The sequence below is a fragment of the Mastomys coucha genome, unplaced genomic scaffold (assembly GCF_008632895.1).
Source record: "Mastomys coucha isolate ucsf_1 unplaced genomic scaffold, UCSF_Mcou_1 pScaffold22, whole genome shotgun sequence".
Lineage (NCBI taxonomy): Eukaryota > Metazoa > Chordata > Mammalia > Rodentia > Muridae > Mastomys > Mastomys coucha.
In genome coordinates this window covers 217,237,272-217,257,891 of record NW_022196905.1, presented here as the reverse complement: position 1 = coordinate 217,257,891, position 20,620 = coordinate 217,237,272, and the positions used below count along the sequence as shown (strand labels likewise).

At 46.2% G+C, this 20,620-nt stretch overlaps 1 protein-coding gene and 1 long non-coding RNA gene across 3 annotated transcripts in view; one reads left to right on the top strand and one right to left on the bottom strand.

The window, feature by feature from the left end:
- Positions 1-3,897: 3,897 nt before the first annotated feature.
- Slc10a7 (solute carrier family 10 member 7) overlaps positions 3,898-20,620 on the bottom strand; it is a 233,262-nt gene continuing 216,539 nt past the window's right edge. For both annotated transcript variants that reach the window (XM_031340381.1, XM_031340382.1), the window contains exons 11-12: positions 9,121-9,266; positions 3,898-6,391 (exon numbers count right to left, since the gene is read on the bottom strand). In XM_031340381.1, coding sequence (XP_031196241.1) covers positions 6,362-6,391; positions 9,121-9,266 — 176 coding nt within the window. In that variant the 3' untranslated portion in view covers positions 3,898-6,361. The remainder of the gene's footprint in view (positions 6,392-9,120; positions 9,267-20,620) is intronic.
- LOC116069615 lies at positions 5,442-14,417 on the top strand. Its single transcript, XR_004110069.1, has 4 exons — positions 5,442-5,572; positions 11,338-11,560; positions 13,312-13,468; positions 14,196-14,417. It is a non-coding gene; the product is annotated as an uncharacterized LOC116069615 (long non-coding RNA).

Here is a 20,620-nt window from a genome sequence, read left to right as displayed (position 1 = left end):
GACAGGAGCAGCACAGGGACTGATATGGGCTAGCCCAGGTCTGCCTGTACACAATCAGCTTTGCTCTAGTCCCATCCATTGTTGAACACTGTCATCCCATCTGCCTCCTCCAAGGCTCGTCTTCACAAGTGCCAGGCACTGTGACAAACTGGTTGCTGCAACTATCTCATTCCAAGCTCCTACCTGGCCATTCTCCAACACTTACAGTTCTCACTTTGGCTTTGTGAGCTGAGATGGGGACTCTGTTCTATCTTCAGTGTGTACAGGGAGTCTTTTAGAGGACACAGGATAGCCACAGAGGGTGACAAACTTTATCAGAATGTGCCCCATGCAAGACAGTAAATGATTGGAGTGGATGCCATGGTGGGCTTAATGGTGGGAGACATACAGAAGAGGTTCTAGCCCCACTGACAGAACTAGAGCAATGGCCACACGGATAGCAACTCTCGGGAACTTAAGACCCTGGATGGAGCCTAGCCTGTCTAGTGATGGGGTGGGGGAGGGGGGTGTCCACACCATTGTCTATTTGAAGCTTGGAAGAGCCACTAACAAGGAAAGGACCGATTTCCTCAGCATGTGATCATTTTCTGTCAATGGTCTCTCAGGGCTGCTGGACATGGCCTGTCTTTGAGTTTCTGAGTTCTTTTTTACTCCTTCCCTATGAAGACAGAACAGCATCCCTTATCAGTCTCCACTGTGGGATTTTTCTCATTGCCGTGACGAAACACCTGACAAAAGCAACTCAATGAAGGGTTTGTTTTGGGTCAGTGTGTGGGTGTAATCCATCATGATGGGGATAAGTGTGGTGGAGTGTGCTTCACACCCTGGTCACTTTGTGCTCATGACTGGGGAGCAGAGACACGGCTGACTGGCAGTGCTTGGCTTGATTTTTCCTCAGTCTGGAATCCTAGTTCATGAATGGCATGACCCAGTTAGGTGATGCTCCCCACCTCAACTAGCTCATTTGAGAACTCCTAGGGTGTCTCTCTGGAGACTCGTGAACCCCTGACACTTGTCGCTAACCCACTGGGTGCTGGCTTCTCTCCCTCCTTCTCGGGCTCTTCGTTGGAAGAGAACCAGAAAGCAGGTGGTGTCCTCATGTGTACATCTCCAGTGATCCACACCCCACCTCTCCTGGGTGTGTCTGTAGTCACACTGTGCACCCTCTTCTTTCTCTTGCTCTCACTGGAGAGACTTCCTAGGCAGCTCAAGATACCTCCCACTTTACTTTATAAGACAGTCCCATTTGCCTCACTGGTCTAGTCCTGGCTGCTTAGACTTCATGTTTCTTAAGTAAAACATGTTTTAGTTGACCAATGCGCTGTGACTGAGGTGAATTATGGGAACAGCAGAAGCCCTGGTTTGTATTGCATGTTCATTCCAACCCCTCCGACGTGTGATCCCAGTAAAATGAAAAGTGAAACACTTCCTCCACACCCCTGCTTTCTGGAGTTCCATCTGCCAAATTTATGCTAGATTTGTTAAAATATTCCCATTTATTAGCTTTGTGGCCTCGAGCCAGCCACTTAGACAACGTCTCGATTTTCTCATCTGGAAAATGGGGTTAATTTTACCTACCTTATAGCACTGCTGGTAGAGTTAACCAAGATAATGTATATCAACTATATATCATCAGGCCAGGCACTGAGGAAGAGCTGCACAAATGTTAGCTGTAGGTCTCCAGCCAAACTTGTGTTTTAGTAGAGCAAATGATGTCCCTACACATGTGGAGATGCACGCTTGGGTCTCACACACACACATACACACACACACACACATAAACACACACACCCCATCATGGGATCACTAAAAATAAGAGTTAAAATGTCATCTCCCCTCGACATTTATTTTTCCCTCCTAATCCATGTATATTGTTATTACAGGACAATGTATGGTCTTCCTCACACCTTTCTTTTCAAAACAGGATGTTGTCTTGAACATATGACATAGCCAAGGATGACCCTGAGCCCATCCTCCTTGGCTCCACCTCCTACTGGTGTGCAAAACATAGTGCAGCCTTGTCCTTTATCCCGGCTCAAATGTGTCTGCCGAGATTAATCATCTCCATTCTTTGGATGCCTTGGGAGTCCTTTGTCCTATAAAGGCCCACAGAACAAACATTCTTTCTCACCGAGTCTTTGCAGGGCAGACTCAAGAAATGAAGGAACCACCTGGAAAGACACAGGCATTTAACTTTTGATGACTCTCTGAGAATTCCATCCCATTATGCTTCCACTAACAGGGCAGAAGCACCCCTGAGCCCCCAAACACTCGTTATTCTATGAAAATTTTGACATTTTAAGCCTTTTGCCAATTACACAGGCTAAAGAATAGTTTTATTATATTGTGTGTGTGTGTGTGTGTGTGTGTGTGTGTGTGTGTGTAGACATGGCATATGTGGAGGTCAAAGGACAATATGCAGGATTCAGTTCTCTCCTTCTCTCATGTGGGTCCCAGGAATCTGACTTAGGTTGTCAGACTGATCTTTCCCTGCTGAGCCACTGAGCTGGCTCAATGTTTTGAACTAAGTCTATCATGTTTTTATTTTATCTACTATGAATCACCCATTTAGAGTTCTGTCTGTCTCTTTTTTTCTGGTGCATTTGGAAGAAACACACATACCTTCCTCTTGTACCTTCGGGGGGTACATTTTATCCTACACATATGGATCCTCACACCGACTCATTCCACTGCCCAAACCAGGAATGGGAATCAGTCTAAACAAGAGAAAATCAAAAGCCTGACGCTTCCGTCAGGTTATATTGCAATCAGGGAGATGAGGTTTTAGAGCATCTCCCTAGTTACCAGGAGGCCCCTGAGGCCCATCCGAGAAGCCAGAGACGATACCTGAGATAAGCCAGTGTTGGTGGACTTGAGGATTAGTATGGAGATGGGGAGGGTGGTCAGTGGGAACCCAAGACACAGCCGTGAGGGGTAGGGGACCTTTTAGTTTTAACTTCACATATCCCCAAATGTCTAGCATGTTCAGAATCCCACAGAAAACCAGCCAGGGAGCCGAGTTCCTTCTGTGTGTGAGCTACAGCAGGGCCCTGCTTGAGCAGCACCCACTTCAGTCAGACATGATTATCAGGTGATCTCAGTGTCCACGGCTTGATGACATCTACATCTGGTCTCAACTAGTCCTCATGGTGGTAACCTGCACCATGTAAACAATCCTTAAACTTGGGTCAGCAGATAAGTCCTCTGGGTTATATAAGGATTTTACCTTATTTGAGAAAAAAGCCCTATATCGAAAGATTCGTCAACAAATATAAAGTCTTAGGAGACCTTGTTGTCCAAATACAAATTGAGGATGACCTACGCAGCTTGAATAATTGAAGGTGTTTCCCCCGCAACTCTTGGCCTGGAGCTGAAGAACAGATGTGTATGCCATACTGGGATAGGAATGCCAACTGACAATTACACAGGCTTCTTACAAGACTGGCACTCACTGGGAACCCAAGAAAGCTTCCTGGGAGAGGTGTCATTTCCATTAGGCTTCCAAAGGAAAGAGGATTCTAGACAACAGGAAACCCAAGGACACAGAATTCTGGTACCCTCCAACATGCTCATCAAAGAAGCCCTGCACTTAGAAAGGCTTGCTGGAGCATCATTTTTTCCACCAATCAAAACTACAAGGGGAGGGAAGGCCATGCCTGCAGCACCTGAGTCCTATCATCCTACTTCAAGTGTTTCCTGTTGCTCCTGAACTCTCATGCACAATGTATTAAGAACGGGTTTTTATGCCATGGTGTGGTGGAGGCGGTATGGATATGCGTAGCAGGAGAACCCTGGCGTGTCTGTGCTGCACTGAGCTGAAGGCAAACTAAGAAATATTTGGGAGGCGGTGTTGAGTGCCTCAGAAATTGGGTGAGCCATGACATTTCCAGAGATTCATCAAATACTCTCTGTTTAATCATAGAATTATTTTTTATTTTCCATTCATTATAAATAACCCACTTCATTACTTAGCCATCTCTTTGAAAAAATTTGGTATTTAGCATAAACACTGAGCGTCAACCAGAGGTGTGTCATTTTAAAACAGAATAGGGAAGAATTTAAAAAGCCACAGATCCTTAACATTTGTAACATGTGTAAAGACTGCAGTACCGTTGCTTAAAGTTTCAGCCACTTAAAACAAATTCCAGGTGGGAAATGAGCAAACACAACTATGTCTATTTCTTTCTACAAGCACATTTGGACCAACAAATGTATAAAACAGACATTGACAGTGCATAAACATAAGAAATATTTTAAGCTGACAGTTCAATCCTAATGAGCATGAATTGAAGCAAATTTTGATTTTACTGTTTTTTCCTTACCATGAAAAATATGCTATCACATTTGTGTGAAAGGAGAAGTAGCCACAGACATGTTACTAAAGCTCCCAAAACTCGAGATATAAATCAGTTTGTTGGAAAACAAAAGGTGTTTTTAAAGCAAGAGATAAAATGTTACCATAGCGTTTTCAGTTGAACTTTGTTGCAGTCCCACCTGCTACAGGTGTCCCACAGAGAGGTAGATGCTTCGGCGGCAGGGAGACCAGTGGACCAGTGGTCACATGACAGAAGGGTTGCATCTGTAACTCTGGCAGGCAGACAATGTCCACTTCCTCTAAAGCCCCAAGGGTGTAAGGGGCGAGACTTGAAAACCTTTGTGCTCCATGGAAGTGGCACACTTACCAAACAGATCCACTGCGTCCTTGTCCATAGTAGTGAGTGTCCCCACAGGCTGTGCAGTGTGGATCTGTGCAAGGCCTGACACCAGTGTTACATCTCTGCTCAGAGTCATGCGGTCCCAAGACACTGACACAAAAGACCTGGTGCTAACACCATAACACCAGCGCCAACCATGATAACCATGATATAAACAACCATCATCTACAACACCAATGCTAACCATAACCTAACCCAACACCACTGATAAGCCCAGGGAATTCTGAAGGAATGATTCATTGGGGAACCACAGCCACTACTACCAACACCAAAAGCAGCTGCTGGGGAGACAGCAAGGCTGGTGAGACCCATGATGCCTGTTAAACCACTAAGGAAGAAACAGGAAAGACACTCCCACCGCTGTTCAGTATGTTGCTTTAGTTTCTGTTTGGGTTCAGCTTAGGGTCTCTGGCCACTGCAGGCAATTATCAGACAGTTCCAGTTCCAGGACTCGTCCTGTTTGACAGCTCGGTGAGTGGGAGGTCCAGGTCTTCTGGGCCAGCCCTTCTTCCACCTGCCTAGCAGTGTGGACATGTAACATTAGCTCACGTCCGCGACCTAGTGTTTAGTTTCTCTGACTCCTAAGGCGATATGATTTGATTTCTTAAGAGATGTTGAGAACATCTGTCAAATGAGGGAAGGGCATTCTCATTCATAAATTGTCTCAGATGTCTCAAGTGCGCTTGATTAAAGGGTGTAACAGGCTGTGTCTTGCCAACAGGACCGACCTGGAACTGTGTAACAGAAATGCGCTTGGTCCCAGCCGTGGAATGTGGACACAATCCACTGTTGATTTCTGTGATGCTCCAGCTGACTGTGACGTTTGTGTGCTGCACGGGGATGTTGCGAGTGTGTAGGTAAGATGGGAAACTAAGGAATTATGGGAGAGAGAGGAGAAGCATACTGAGGTATGACTGCAGACATCCAAACCACTGTCTGAGTTTTCCTCCACACTCGTCAGAACTTTCTGTGAAGCAGCCAGCTTAGAATACTTTTAAGCTGCACCTCCCACCCCCACCCCCGACACACACTCTTGTGCTGGGACTGCAGAGAGTCTGGAGTGTGCAGGAAGGGCTGTCTAGAGGAGATGGTGTCAAGCAATGAGGTCCTCCTGCTTCTCGGCACCTCTGCGATCTACGTCCCCAGGTGAGTTACTAAGGAAGAGGCACCACCATCTTAGAAACAAAGGAGCACACAGTGAATCAAAGTGTGCGAATGAGACTTTGGAATCCTTCGCTGTCACCAGGAGGGAGGTTTCTGGATGGCACGACCTCATTTCGAACCTTATGGTGCTATTAGAGTCTTGCACAAAGGCCGTACAAAGAGAACCTGTTAGCTTTTTGTCCCTTACTAGAAGTTTTTTTTTTTTTTCTGCCTTAGGGGGAAAAAAAATTAGTCCAAAATGGCAGTAACCAACAGAGTGTGTTTTGGAAATAACGCTCTTGTCAAAAACATTTTAAGGCACTTAAACAGGTATATCATATTCTTTTCTGTAAAAAAATAAAATAGGCATCGAAGCAACATTGACAAGGACACGTCCTCAGAACCCCTGCGTGTGCAGCCTGCACATGTGCACACGCTCCGTCCTCAGAACCCCTGTGTGTGCAGCCTGCACATGTGCACACGCTCCAGGAAGGCCTCCTGAGTCACACTGTTGGCCGCGTCAGCTTCACTCCCTGTAAGACAGGAAAACGGTTCGCAGTGGGACAGTGTCCACAACCAAGGGAAAAGCATCAACTTGTACCAGATAATGTATGCCACTGGAGGAAGAGGCCACTGATAGATACTAGTTTCATCTGGAATGTCCCCTTTAGGACCCAAAGGAACCACTATTGGAAGATGGCAGATGACCTTTAGGAGGTGAGGCCTAGTGGAAGATATTCAGGTCATTGGGGCGTGTGCCTTTCAAAGGGGAATACAGGACCTTGGTCCCCCATCCCTGTTCCCAGCAGTGAAAGGAAGGGGTTTATTGTCTACGTTATTACAACCATGACCCTGTCACAGGCCCCAAAGCAACAGAGCCACAGGTCTGAACCTTCTAAAACAAGGAGCTAAAGTAAACTTTCCTTCTTTCTAAGCCTTGGGTATTTATTATAGCAACAGAAGGCGGACAGGCACACTCCTCAGCTGGGCTATGTAACTAAGCCTACCTCTAGAAACAGGTCTACCCATGAGCTCACTGGCCAGCTACCCGTGAGCTCACTGGACAGCTGATGGCCACCCCCCTAAGCCTGGCCTGCCTACTTGCATGCTTCTGCTCTGCACTGGATGGAGATTTGGGGGCTTATTAGTATTGTGTGTAAAGCAAAGGTGGCCATGCTACCCCGAGGGCAGATTCCTAGTGTTTATTTTACTGCATAAAGAGTCCAGGATTTTTGGTTTGTTCTAAGTTAGTCCAGTTAAGTTTGAGACATTTAGAAGACAAATCCACTCCAACTGAATCTTTTGTTTATTGTGACTGAATATGATTGCCAAGAATATGTGGATTTTCAAATAATTTCTTCTTGTTGTGTCTTCTTTTGTAGTACTGGGTATTAAATCTAGGGCCTCACATAGGTTAGGTAAATACTCACTAAGCCACATCCCAGCCTATTTTAACAATTTATTTTGACACGGGTCTCACTGAGTTGCCCAAGCTGGTCTTGGACTTTTTTGTAGCCCAGAATGGCCTTGAATTTGCTATCCCATGCCTCAGTTTCCTGAGTAGTAGCTAGGATTGGGTAAGGCCCAGCTAATTTTCTTCATTCTTTGGTCAGCATTCATACATAGATATTCTGAGGCAACATACATATACACCGATAAACAGAAGAGAAAAAAATCTCCAAAGAAGGTGAAAAGTGAAGGAAGAAGAAACTGAAGCAGTCTCCTGATGAATGTGGGCGAGCCAGCACCTGACTGACATTGCTGTCATTAGGTCATTGAACTAGTGATGACATCAGATAGACTAAACATCTCGGGGAGGACCCCAGAGTCTTACTAAGAGTCTTCTAAGAGCGATATTCAATTCCTGTCACTGTGTTATAGATATATGGCCAAAGAGAGAAGGTTTTCTAGTCTATAGTCTAGCACAGTTACCCACAGGGCTTTGGGCAAATTGTTCAACTCTCTCATCCTGCTTCCCAACCTGTAAAATGGACATTGCAAGTTCTGATGCGGCATGGCTGTGGCATGCCTGTGAACTCAGGAGGGATGCCAGCATCCACTGTGTGACCAGGGCACAGAACAGGATGGGCCTTGCACATGCACCTTGATGGGTGTGCACCCTGTGGCACCCATCATCATGAAGGGCACTTTGTTACTGGCTGTCTCTTCGCACATATATTCGATTAGCAGCCACTGCCTTGGAGACACACAGAAGTTCCTCCCGGCAGGTCAAGCCTTTAGGAGAGCATCCATGGTCACACATGGTCCGTGCAACATCTAAAATTCTGATGGAAGTACTACTGCTAATACTTTGAGGCTAATCTGAAGGATCTACTCTGCTATAATAATGTGGTGAAATTAATACTGTGTGGGCACTTTGGATAGTTAGCTTTTGTATTTTAATCCCCAAACACAGTTTTATCATACCGGGAAATTAAAAGTCAAAATGGCATTCTGGCTAAGTCCAGTTTCAGCCAGTTTCAGAAAAGCATGGATGAAAGGCTAGGGTCCACAGGTGAAGTGCACAAGACGTGGTAGTTCATGTTTTAAACCTTCTATCAATATTCTCTTCAATATGAGTATGTTAAGGAGTGTTTTGAAAATTGCAGTACAAGTATTACTGACCTTTCTAAGAAGACATTCAACACTCATTCTTCCTGATCAAATGTATGCTATAATTATATATTTATTTGTATGTGTGAGTGCGCGCGCGCGCGCGCGCGCGCGCGCACACACACACACACACACACACACACACGTCCTTGTGTGCAGGGGTCTTCTTCTATCGTTCATTATTTTTTTCTTATTTTTCAAGACAGTTTCTCTGGGTAGCTCTGGTTGTCCTAGAACAGTCTGGAGACCAGGCTAGCTTCGAACAAACAGAGATCCACTTGCCTCTGCCTCCTGGGTGCTGGGATTAAAGGCATGGGCTACCATGGACTGGCTACTTGCTACTTTATTTTTGAGATGAGGTCTCTCCTTTGTCTGAGGGTAGACTGGCTTGCCAGTGGCCCCCCCGGCGACTGGAGTTAGAGTGCACTGCCACGGCCAGCCTTTTCTGTAGATGCTTCGGTCCTGACTCAGGCCATCATTCTTGAGCAGCACTCGGTCACCTCCCCACACCCCTGCTATTATAGTTCACTAATAAAGCATATGTTAGAATAATGATATACCAGAAAAAAAGTAAGTATATGAATCATTTGAATCTAGGAAGAACATTTCAGTCGGGTCTGCTCCAAGTCAGATCTTCCTGAAGTCTCACCTTCTGCCTGGACACCATCCAAGACTTTATTGTTGGCACTAATACACTCCCCAGGAGGATCTGAGCTGGGTGGTAGATGAGCAAGGGCACGGATATCAGCGAGAGATGCTCGTGACCTGCAAACACTATCTTCAGCATCGGGATTCCTGTTCAATAAAGAAGACAGAAAACAGAGGCAAGTCAGGCTGGCGTCACACTGATTTCCAGAACTCTGCAAGGGGTCATTACTACATTTCCCCATGTGTAGTCCCAGACCTGAAATAGGAAATTGTCAAATAAAGCCAACCGATCTATCCTCCTTTCAGGACAGAAGACTCTAAGTTCTAACTGGAACACATGAAAAGGGGAGGCTGGGCTGGGCTCAGCGGCAGAGGTACCTCTCACTCAAAATTGGCAGCTCCTTCTTCAGGAGGAGGAAGACTGTGAAATGGCTCACTCTAAGAAGACTGGAAAGGACCAAGGAGAAGTTAACCGTGGATCTTCTCTTGCTCAGTGCTATGAGTATGTGGTTGTTAGGGATTGCCAAAGATGCAGGAAGACAACAGCCCATACGTATAGACATAGTATAGACAGCTGCCATGGGAAGATACTCCGGCTGGGCAAACATCCTGAAACTGAACCCTGGACTTACAACTGCTAAGCATGTGCTCTACCCACAGCCCCCGGGTACTATTCTCATGGTCAAAGATTCCAATGTGCTTTCCAGTCACGAAACAATTTTGTAAGTATCAAAACTAGTGTCCAGTGACAGGCTCAATGGAACCCAAACAGACGAATACTCAATGGAGTCCAACATTCTGTTCTAAGACTGGGATGTCCCACTGCTAGGCAGCTCCCTCAGCACACACTTTTGGCTTCTTTAGCTAGCGGTGCAGACACGATCAGATGGAGCGTTACTACTCATTGTTTCACTAAGGCCATGCTCTTCAGGACTGCTGTGTACACATCAGCTCTTACAGCCAAGTGGTTTAAGCACTTGACTTTCTTCCTGTTTTCCTGAAATGGTCTCTGAAAAGGGATCAAGCTCTTAAACATGCCTGATGATGGTGTGTAAATAACTTTTATTACCATATAATAGGAAAGGCTTGGTTGGTCAGTTATCTTTAACCTTGTAATAAATTTCAAACTTTTATGCAAAAAATGTATTTCATGGCTGCTCTCTTTTTTATAACCTCCCAAATAGGAACCTCTCTCAGGGCTTCCCTCATACACATTTAGACATTTTCTGTCTTCTATTTCCATGTTCCCTATAAAACTCAGAACAAATAAGAACAACAATAAGACAAAGAACAAAATAAGATAAAATAGCTCTCTTTTTTAAAAAAATAAAAGTATAAAAGTCTGTGTGCTGGAAAGTTCGCATAGCCTTGGCAGGCTTAAGGAGGAAGCACTTAAGAGGTAAGATGCTCTCTCTTTCTCTCCATTCGTAGTCCACACGATGATACTCAGAACCTGGGGCTTCATGAGCCCTGCTGCCCCTGAGGGAGGAGACCTAGAAAAAAAGGTTACTGAGGTAGTCTGTGAGGGAGCCTGGAGACGACAAGCAGAAGTATGGAGATATCTTGTCCTTAAAAGTGACTAGAACGGGCTTTCTGACTAAAATTTAAGGACTATGATTGCTCGGCTAAATCATGCAAGTCACCTTTCTGTCGCTGTGAATCCAAGCTCCATGCTTTTCTCCTGCAAGCTTCCGTGGGTTCAGAAGAGAAGCCAGTGCCAGGTGCTGCTGCTGCTATCAAGTGACAGAATGAACTGCAAGTTACAGCAGCTAACTAAACATGACACCTGAGGCCTCTCGACTGCGGCAAGCCGGGCAGACAAAGTAGAGATGAAGGCAGGCAGCAGCTTCATTCCAAGGTCACCGCCCTTCGTGGTGTCACTCAGTTGGGTGTGCTCGCCAGCCCAGGGGCACAGAGGAAGCTGGTGTGTGCCTGCTCTCTGTGCAGCCTGGCCTCTGCACCGCAGTCTTCAGAACTGCAGCTCCTTCAGGGCAGCAGACCGTGAGCTCCCTTGATCTCCACGCGGCGATGGTGCTGGGGTTTCACATGGATGAAAAGCAGAGCTACTGTTAGGGCCATGCCAATAGGGCCAGGCTTTCTAGAAGCTTCCAGTGTGCTGGTGGTCCTATCCTTCTTTGAACTGAAGGTCTGAAGCTCTCTTGTGCTGCAGGTCCCTCAGTTCATCCCTCTCATCTTCAAACACACCTTCTGTTCACAGGGAGTCAGTGAACTTCAGTCCTCTTGGCTGGAGGTGCCCTGGACACTCTTGTCACTGTGACTGTCAAGATGGCTCATTGTGCCTACTGCTCTGCTTCCGCCAGCACCAACATCTTCATGGGACACCGGTACTCAGCAGTGGGCTCCTACTGGTACCTTGCCGTGCTCCTTGGATCTCACTGGAAACCTGAGCCCTGCTGCCTACTTCCTCTTCAGGCATCTAGGTTGTGAGAACCCTAATTCCCTGGGTCCCAGCTTTGGCCACTTCCTCCCGTTGTAGTTTCTGAGTTTCCTCGTGGCTCTTTCTCCTTCCACTTACTGAGCTGGTAGATCTATTTTCCTGACAGACCCTGGTGGCCTGTTTCTTACTGTGCCTTGCGTGACAGTCATTTGCCTTGCTTGAATGAGAAGGAATCCAAGATGGCTTGCAGCTGTGCAGACATTTGTCACATTCAATAGGGCCTTCTCCCCACCACTTCATGTGCCTACAATACCTCCTTGATAGTTATAAATCACATCTCCCACAACTAGCCTTCCCAGCCATGAACATTAAAAACAGAGCTGGAAATTATATGGGAGGTAAGAAGCCTGATGTACAGCCATGAGACCTAGGTCCTTCAGTGACCCTCTGGCTGTCACAGTCATCTAGTTGATGGGAGGGGCACTCCAGCAATAAAGTCATGATATTTGTTTCAGTCTTCAAGTCCTTCTTACTTTTCCATCTTTCAAATACCTTCTTCTTCTTCTTCTTCTTCTTCTTCTTCTTCTTCTTCTTCTTCTTCTTCTTCTTCTTCTTCTTCTTCTTCTTCTTCTTCTTCTTCTTCTTCTTCTTCTTCTTCTTTTCTTCTCCCTCTCCCTCTCCCTCTTCTCCTTCTCCTTCTTCTTCTATTTTTAGAGTTCCTTTCACCCTGTTTATTTTAATGTTGCTTTCATTCAGCCCTCCCAAATCCCTGGCCTAGCGTAATCACGGCGGACTCTTCAAGGACTGGGTTTCCAAGGGTGGGCAAAGCAGAGAGTCAGTATGTTCCCTATCAGCAGTTCTGTGCTGTGACACTAATCTTTTCTAACTGAGAATTTATTATGTCTGCCCTGCAGTGCCTCTGCCAGGAGTCCAGGAAGGGATATTTGGACATAGCTAGAAGCTACAGATAAACTACAGGGTCCTTCAGAAGCCACCATACCCGCACACTCAATTTCTGCCACCTGGTAATGGCTCTGTCATGTGGAACCAGGAAACCACTATAGTTTTTATTCCAGCAGTTTGTGGATATACCCTTGTCCTCTTCTCTTACAGGGTGAATAGTTCACGGGAACATTCACTCATTCATTTATTCCACCCCACTCAGGTGTGTTGGCTAGGTACCAGATTGTATCAGAGCTGGTGCTTGTCCCCTAAACGCCCTGCTGTTAGAGGCTTGGCCTTGGGAACATGCAAGAAATGAAGCCTCATGAGAGGAACTTAGGTCATGTGGTCTGTGTCCTTGAAGGGTCACTGGTCACCAACCTCTTCCTCTGTCTACCTTTGTTTCCTGGCCGTCGTGAGCTGGAGGAGGTGCTCTGCTCCTCTGCCATGTACTCAAACCTCAGGTTCTGCCAGTGGCCCAAGGAGACAGGGCTAAGTGACCATAGACTAAAATCTTGGAAGCCATGGGCCCAAATAAACCATTCCTATCTCAATGGCTGATACATTCAGGCACCACGTCAGAATGTCAGTCATACCTTACTGAGAGCTCCCCGCGCGCATCCTTAGTTCAGTCTGATGCAGGAAGTGGGGGAGGAGACGCAGGGGACCTCTGCTCCCACCATCTGTGCCTCTAGATCTCACAACTCCTTTGCTGTTTCATCCCTGCATCCAAGCCTCCACGAGCGCCTCAGGGCTCCTCTCCATCCCCGCAGGCCCAGGCCGCCCCTATGCCTCTGCTCGGTTCCTTTGTCTATATGCTCATCACTTCTTGGTACCCACTTTATGCGTTAGCCTTCTGTTCTGCTGCCTCCTCTGAGAGTGAAGCCTACTGTCTCCAGACTGACCTGCAAAGCCCTGCTCCACTCCTGACCACGTGACTCATGCCAGCCCTGGACTCCTGCACTCTTACCATAGCCTGCATCATGATGTTTCCTTCACCACCAGCAAGGTCAGCAGCTATTCCATATTCATCTTTGAGGGTGTAGTAGGTGCTCAAAAAAAAACAACAGCAACAACAAACAACAACAATAAAACCCCAACAAAACCTCATGGAATAAATGGGTTTGTATTTTTTTCCAAATTCCATATTAAAGCTACTACACAGATTCTCACTTTTACATCTGTTAGAAAAAAACAACCAGCAATAACTTAAAAATCCAAACAAACTTAGTTGAGTTTTCCTTTTAAAATAAAATTTAAAGACGAGATTCTTTTCATCTCGCTATCACCACGGTAATATAAATGAAGCAAATTAATTTTAATGCTCCCAGGTACTGATTCTGTGTCACCATGGTTGACAGGATTCAAGCAGACTTTATGAGATGGCATTTGACTTTATGGAAGTGAACACTATGTGCACATTTACAATTTTACAGGGACTTTAAGCTGTCATGCTGAAAAATGTTTATAAAACATTAATCAAAAAATGCCTCTTTAATACAATGCATTGTCTGAAAGATGTTAGAAGGTGCATGTTGTAAATGGATTCCTTTTCTGACTAACGTAATTTCCACAGAAAGCATTTCCCTACTGCTCGCTGCGCACACCGTGTGGGTAGATAAAGAGCACTTTCTCTGCACATTACTACCTGATCCGAGCACTTGGGAAATCACTAATGTGGAGCGTGCCATATTTCCATGTCACACATGACACATTTGTCTAAAATTATCCAACAGAGTTTGACACTGCAGCATACTCCATAAGCAGGGCTTTCAACTGACATCTGCCACGGAGGAACTTCAAGTCCGCCCTTTCTTCTTTTAAAGAGTAAGTAAGGGCTTTCTTTTATCCTGTACCCAGGAAGGAGAGGATAAAATGGCATGGACAGGAACAGGCTGCCCCCTAACTTAAATATGTTTATTTTATATTTTCTGAATTAGAAAATTCCCTTTGTATTGTGCGCAACTTGCAACATTGCTGCCATGTATTGGATGAGCATTTCCTGACTGATCCTTGAGAAATGGGCATTTCCCCCAAGACTAAGCATGGATTTTCTTTAACCACTGTACAAGGCTGTCCTGTGACTCACAATAAAAAGATCTGCGCTGCAGCACTGTTCAGAGTTTATCTACAGTACATGTAGCTGCATAGCATTCCTTCCTTCCTTCTTTCCTTCCTTCCTTCCTTCTTTCCTTCTTCCTTCCTTCCTTCCTTCCTTCCCTTCCTTCCTTCCTTCCCTCCCTTCCTCCCTTCCTTCCCTCCCTTCCTTCCTTCCTTCTTCCCCTCTCCTTGAAATGGTTTTGTTGTCATCTTTGTTCTACCTGCTATGGCTGTAAGGAGAGAAATGGGCCAGCCTCTTTTCTGACCACATCAGCATCCTGCCTTCCCCGTGAGTCCCATGCAATCCCTGCTACCCCTGGCTTGCCCAGTCTCCACAATTCAAAGTCCTGGACAGTTCTGTGAGTCATGGAGTTCGACAGGTTGTTGCCTCTTTGATCAGTTTCCATTTTCACCATCTCAGCTCAGCTCCTCATCAAGTCCAGACCGGTCAGGCCTTCCTGTCTTCTGACTCTTCCTCTCATCAACCCCACAAGCCACCGCCAGATTAATCTTCTCAAAACCCATTAATTAAAGCCAATGCCCCATCAGGAGCTGAGTGAGTTTCCAGGGCCCATTCATCAAATTCCACACCTACTCAAGTATAGTGAAAGATAATTAAGGCTGCCATCGTTTGGAAAGCGCCATTGCTTGCTAAGGGCTACGTCTGAAGAGTCTCAGCCAGGCCTCACTTGGTCCCTTGGGAGTAGGTGGCCACTTTCCTGCTGATGGGGAGACAGGGGTTTAGTAAGTTCATGCAGCTAAATAACTCACCTGATTCCATGCCTATAGCTAAAGCAGAAATGGACCTGCGGTAACTATTTTTAAGCACAGATTTCTGTGGATGCTACTAAAGTAAACGGGGCATTTGCTTAAATGGCTCAAGCCTAGAACTTTAAGGTCAACTTAGACATTGACTCTTTATGTATGGAGGCCCATGGGCTCATCAAGTCTTAGCCGGCATCACCTCCACTGTACAGGTGGCCCTCCTCCTGACTTGTCTTCTGAAGGAGGAGTACATACTTTCTAGGCATATCCCTTATTCTAGGATTGACTTAGGGGGTACCATTATTTCTTTCTCTAACTCTTCTACTAAGTTTAAGTATGGGACAGGCACACAGCACTGAATTGATCATTTCAGAAAACATGTGAATATTTCCTACATCGAAAAAGACAGTTTTAGATTGAATCTGATGGCCACCCTGCTCTAGGAGAGGAGCATGTTCATCTGATATGGGAGGGAGGGGTGCCGGGGGCAGGGAAGAGACAAACTGGACCCACAAACATGCAATCTGAGGTAGTGGTGAAGTGTCTGATCAGAGCTTAAATGCTCTGAGGGTCTGAATATATTGGTGGGAATCCATAAGTGAGACACACTTAGCTGAGAGAGGGTACCTATTACACTGAATCACTCCAAAGGTCATTATCTGAACCCATAGGACTTGTTCTCCATTTACGTGCTTTCGCAGAGTACCTGAGTTCTGGAGGGAGCTGCTGGCAAATCTGGAATTCCCCTGCTTCTTTCTTCTCATGGTTTCCCACTTTTGCCTAGTTTGTTCTCAGAAACACCCATACCTTTAGCATCCCAGCATCTTCTGCTGAGATTGCAAGAATGTGCCACTTCTTGCTACTTAAAGTCTCTGTCTCCCTTCTGAGTCTCCCAGGAAAGCTCAGGGTTCTCGACTCTACCACCATGAACTCTAGTAGAGCAGCCACTGTTTGAAGAACATGGCTACTCTTTTCAAACATCAATAAATGATGTCCTCTCGCTACCACCCAAGCCCATGTATGGACCACTCACTGTTCCCATGCTGAGGCAGAAGAGTCACAGAAAGGGATGCTAGTGAGTGCTGATTCACCTGGCTGACTAAGAACAATTATACCTAGTTTCTCAAGCATGAAACAATGCCATAGCAAGGCCTTAACCACAATCCTGGAATTGGTTAGAACAGGCTTAGGCTGATCCTGAAGCAAGCTAACTTTCAGTAACAATATCTTTTATTTTATGTAAGGGTTCCATTTTTCATTACTTATTATTGCTTATGTGCAGGTGTATGTATATATGGGATTAAACTCTATGTTGTACAGCTCTGTGTGGATGTTAGAGTCAACCTTGGGTGTTGATCCTCAGGAACTGTCTATGTTGGCTTTTGACACAGGGTCCTTCCCTGGGGCCTGGGTGTCCCTAGTAGGATGGCCTAGCTGGCCGGTGAGTTCCAGGCATCCGTCTTTCTCCAGCTCTCCAGTGCTGGAATTGCAAGCATGTGCTACCGCAGCCAACCTTTTAAATACTCTGGGAATTGAACACAGGTCTTATACTCATGCAACAAGCACTTTATACACTGAACTATCTCTCTACGCCCAATTTATCATTCATTATACCAGTGGCCTACACTGCTTGTACAATATGGTATTAAGAAGCCTGGGGCTGGAGTCACTCTTGGGTTAGAATCTTATTTCTACTGCCTGTTTAATCTTCATTGGACAAGCTACTTAAACTATGTGGGCAAGTGGAACCGTGTCACCAGACAGAAAAACTGGTAAGGTCAAGCAGATTAAGGAACCCTGGCAATTCTCACAATTGAGAACAGTAGGCATTTGAATCTGTTCCCAACCCAGTTCCTTGTCCTGGAGCACATGACACCCCACTAAGAGGACCATGATAACTGGTCACATAGCATAGAGCCCAGAGATCTCCATGTTAGTGATGGAGCCAGAGATGGGCCAGCTGGAGGGTTTAGCAAATGAGCTTCCCTTCCCAGATACTCCTTCCTGCAAACGGTATTTAATCTCTGGTCTACCCTGAGTAAGTTGTATGCACCCATTTTTCCACCATGAACAAACAGTTTGGACAAGCAAGGGCTATCTCTCTCATCAAGAACCATAGTGTGGGGAGGACTTCGTTAGCAATCCGTACCACCTAAGTCTCCCACAGAAGGCTCCTCCTCGGGTCCCAGAGTCGTGTCTAGGTGCTCCAGAGTTTGGGAACCAGAGCCTCAGCCCAGTCCACACCAGGTTAGGACACCTATCTTAGGTGGTGTTTTGCCTCCCTGAGCAGATGTCACCAACACCCAACGGCAGAGAGGAAGGAATGTAGCAAAGAGCCCCTGTGTTTAGTCTCCCTGAGTGGCTGCCAGCACCCCAGCGGCAAGGTGGAATACAGGCCCACAAACTGTTTTCACATCAGTAAAATGAACCTAATTTCTTCCTCATTCCTAACTATAAGGAGATGGTAAGATAATATACAACAGTTCACGGGTATCTGTTATGTTCCACTGTTCAGGGGCAGTAATGGATGGACTAAGGCCCTGCTCTCTAAGAGCCACAAGTCCTCCCCAGTTAGCAGGTAGCAATGCACAGGGCACCAGGCCAAAGCTAGCAATCAGCAAGTTCCACCTAGCACGTATCACTGAGACCACAGTACATACAGATGACCAGGAAAAAGTGGACCCCAAAAGTGAAGAGAGTTTGGTTATTTTAATTGGTCTCCTTTTTAGAGGTTATAAAAGAAATGCGATGTATGTCAGGGTGGATGTGCCTGGCTTGACTTGACTGTCCGTCAGAGGCATGAAGCGTAGGCTTTTGGTTTTCGTTTTTGATTGATTGATTGTTTGTTTGTTTGTCTAGGTGGTGTCTAATCTGCATAGATCTCAGAATTCCACTCTGGTTATCATTCTGGGTTTTTCCTAAACTCTTCTGGAAAGTTTCAAAGGTAACCAGTCAAACGTTTTGCAGAGGTCCTTAGGAAAGGGGACAGGATGACACAGACTGTGTGAACACTTTAATGGCTTCCTTATCTACATGGTGGGCTTTCTGCTCTGATGCACTTAGCATTCTAACATGCAGTCTGGGCATGTCCTTTCCTTCGGTTTGTGCCTTACCAGCTTGCTTTCTCTGTCTGGCATTCCACCTGTGACTGAAAACTTCGGTCGTGTTATCACTGGTGTGAGCCACCGCAGCATCTGAGCTCCTCAGAATTTTACAGAGACCAGAGGAAAGCATTTTCGTCCTTCCTGTATAAGAAGGCATCCCACACGAGATCCAGTCACACAGAACTTTAGAGCTCCGCTCAGCACCCCAGAACTCGGGGCTCGTAGAAGCCACAAGCATTTACCATCTCCAAACTGCTGGACACTGAGTGGCCACCAGTGGCCCTGGGCAGGCTGGCAAATCCCCATCTCTAGCAAGAGGAGGATATCTTGCATCAGTCTAGTAGATACTCAGAAAGGGAACAATGCCTTCTAACCGGAGGCCTGAGTTACACCCATAATTACCTATCGGTGGCACCTCACAGGACAAAGGAGATGTCAGCTGAGCAGACAACCCCTGATGGGCTCAGACATTCTGCTCCTGCCTACACGTCTGCCTGTGTAGTTAGAATGACTGTAAATCCCCTTCCAGTGCAGGCAAGACCTACTGTGCTCCTCTACAAAGACTCTTATAAGAAATTTCCTATAGATTGGCCCTTCCTTCATACTTCAAAAGTAATATTTTAAAAAGTTCCTTTGTCACAAATGAGTAGGCTTAGAAAAGAAAATGAACAAAGAGTTATGAATAAATGCTAAGGGCAGAACAAAGAGAAGAAGCAGTTTTTCTAGTAATGAAGACCTTGAAAGGAAAGAGGAACACGCACACGAGGCCTTTCGGTGATGACACCTAGCATAGGCCAGGCTTCAGACACAACAGATAGCCCTTGTCTACTGGGCAGGCAGGACAGTGAGCATGTGTTTGTTCGAGGTCCTGTTCTGAGAACACATCTGTCAGCTTGTCCAGACTGAGTGAACTACTACCATCCTCACAGTTCAGAACAAAGTGAGGCGAACACAGAAGAACACTGGCCTGGGCCATCCACAGACGAACGGTGCGGGTGGGAGTCGAACACGGTGGGCTGGCTCCACTGCCGGTGCTCTCCATCAGCTTAATTGGTAACTTGGTTGGGGCCTCAGGTGCCCCAGAACAGGGATCTGTGACAATATAAACACAGAACAATGGAGGCGAAAGCCCAAGGAAAGGAATGTTTACACAGAACAGATGGACAGGAAGGGGTGCCTCTTTCAACAACAGTACTTAAGGCTGGCGGCTTTTACTTACTTTGAACCAAAGTTGTTTGATGACCATTCTCAGCTCATGAGGAGAATTAAAGACAGCCTCTCTGCCTTCCAAAGCCTGGCTGCAGCCCTGCGGCTTTATGAGATACTTTATTTAAATAAAGATCCAAGAAAAGCTCCAAACGAGCAGCTGATGTTACAAACAGGTATGCCGTGATTGGAAAAGGTGTCCAACGAATGGCCTGGGCCAGCTCAGCAGATGCTGATGGGGAAGCATGTGATTCTGCAGTCTGAGGGTCTTGGCAGCAGAAGATGAGGGAGCCCTCAATTTGACAGCACTGCGGAAGCAATTAGCGGGAGGGATTCGGGACTGAGTTGAACTGCTGAGCCACAGAGCCTTTCTTCAGGCACTGGCTGTGGCTTCTGGGAGGGGCCACCATGTTTGTGGAGACTATGTATGGAAAAAGCAGGAGGTCACTTCCTTCCTTTTCTACGCTGAGGCGAAAAATTTTGCTAATGGTCACGCTTGTAAGATGTGAAAATAGCTCACAGAGCGAGTACTTCACATGGTCAAAATAACAAAAGGTCGTAAGAGGACACTTAACATGGTCACCACATAGGAAAGGCACCATCTAACCAGTACGGGAGTCCTTGCTTTACTCAGAACTTTAGAAATCGATTTTTATTTTCATCTTCCTTGTATGAGTGTTTCCTTGTATGCTTACCTGCATGCATGTCTGTGTACCGTATGCATGCAGTGCCTCGGAAGGCCAGAAGAGGGAGCTGCAGCTCCAGTGACTAGAGTTGCACCTGATGGTGAGCCATGTGAGTGCTGGGAATTGAACCTGTATCCTCTGCAAGAGCAGCCAGTGCTATTAACTGCTGAGTCATCTGTCCAGTCCCCCAGACAAGTTTGAAGATATGCTTCAGCCAGGCCGTGGTGGTGCCCGCCTTTAATCCCAGCACTTGGGAGGCAGAGGCAGGCAGATTTCTGAGTTGGAGGCTAGCCTGGTCTA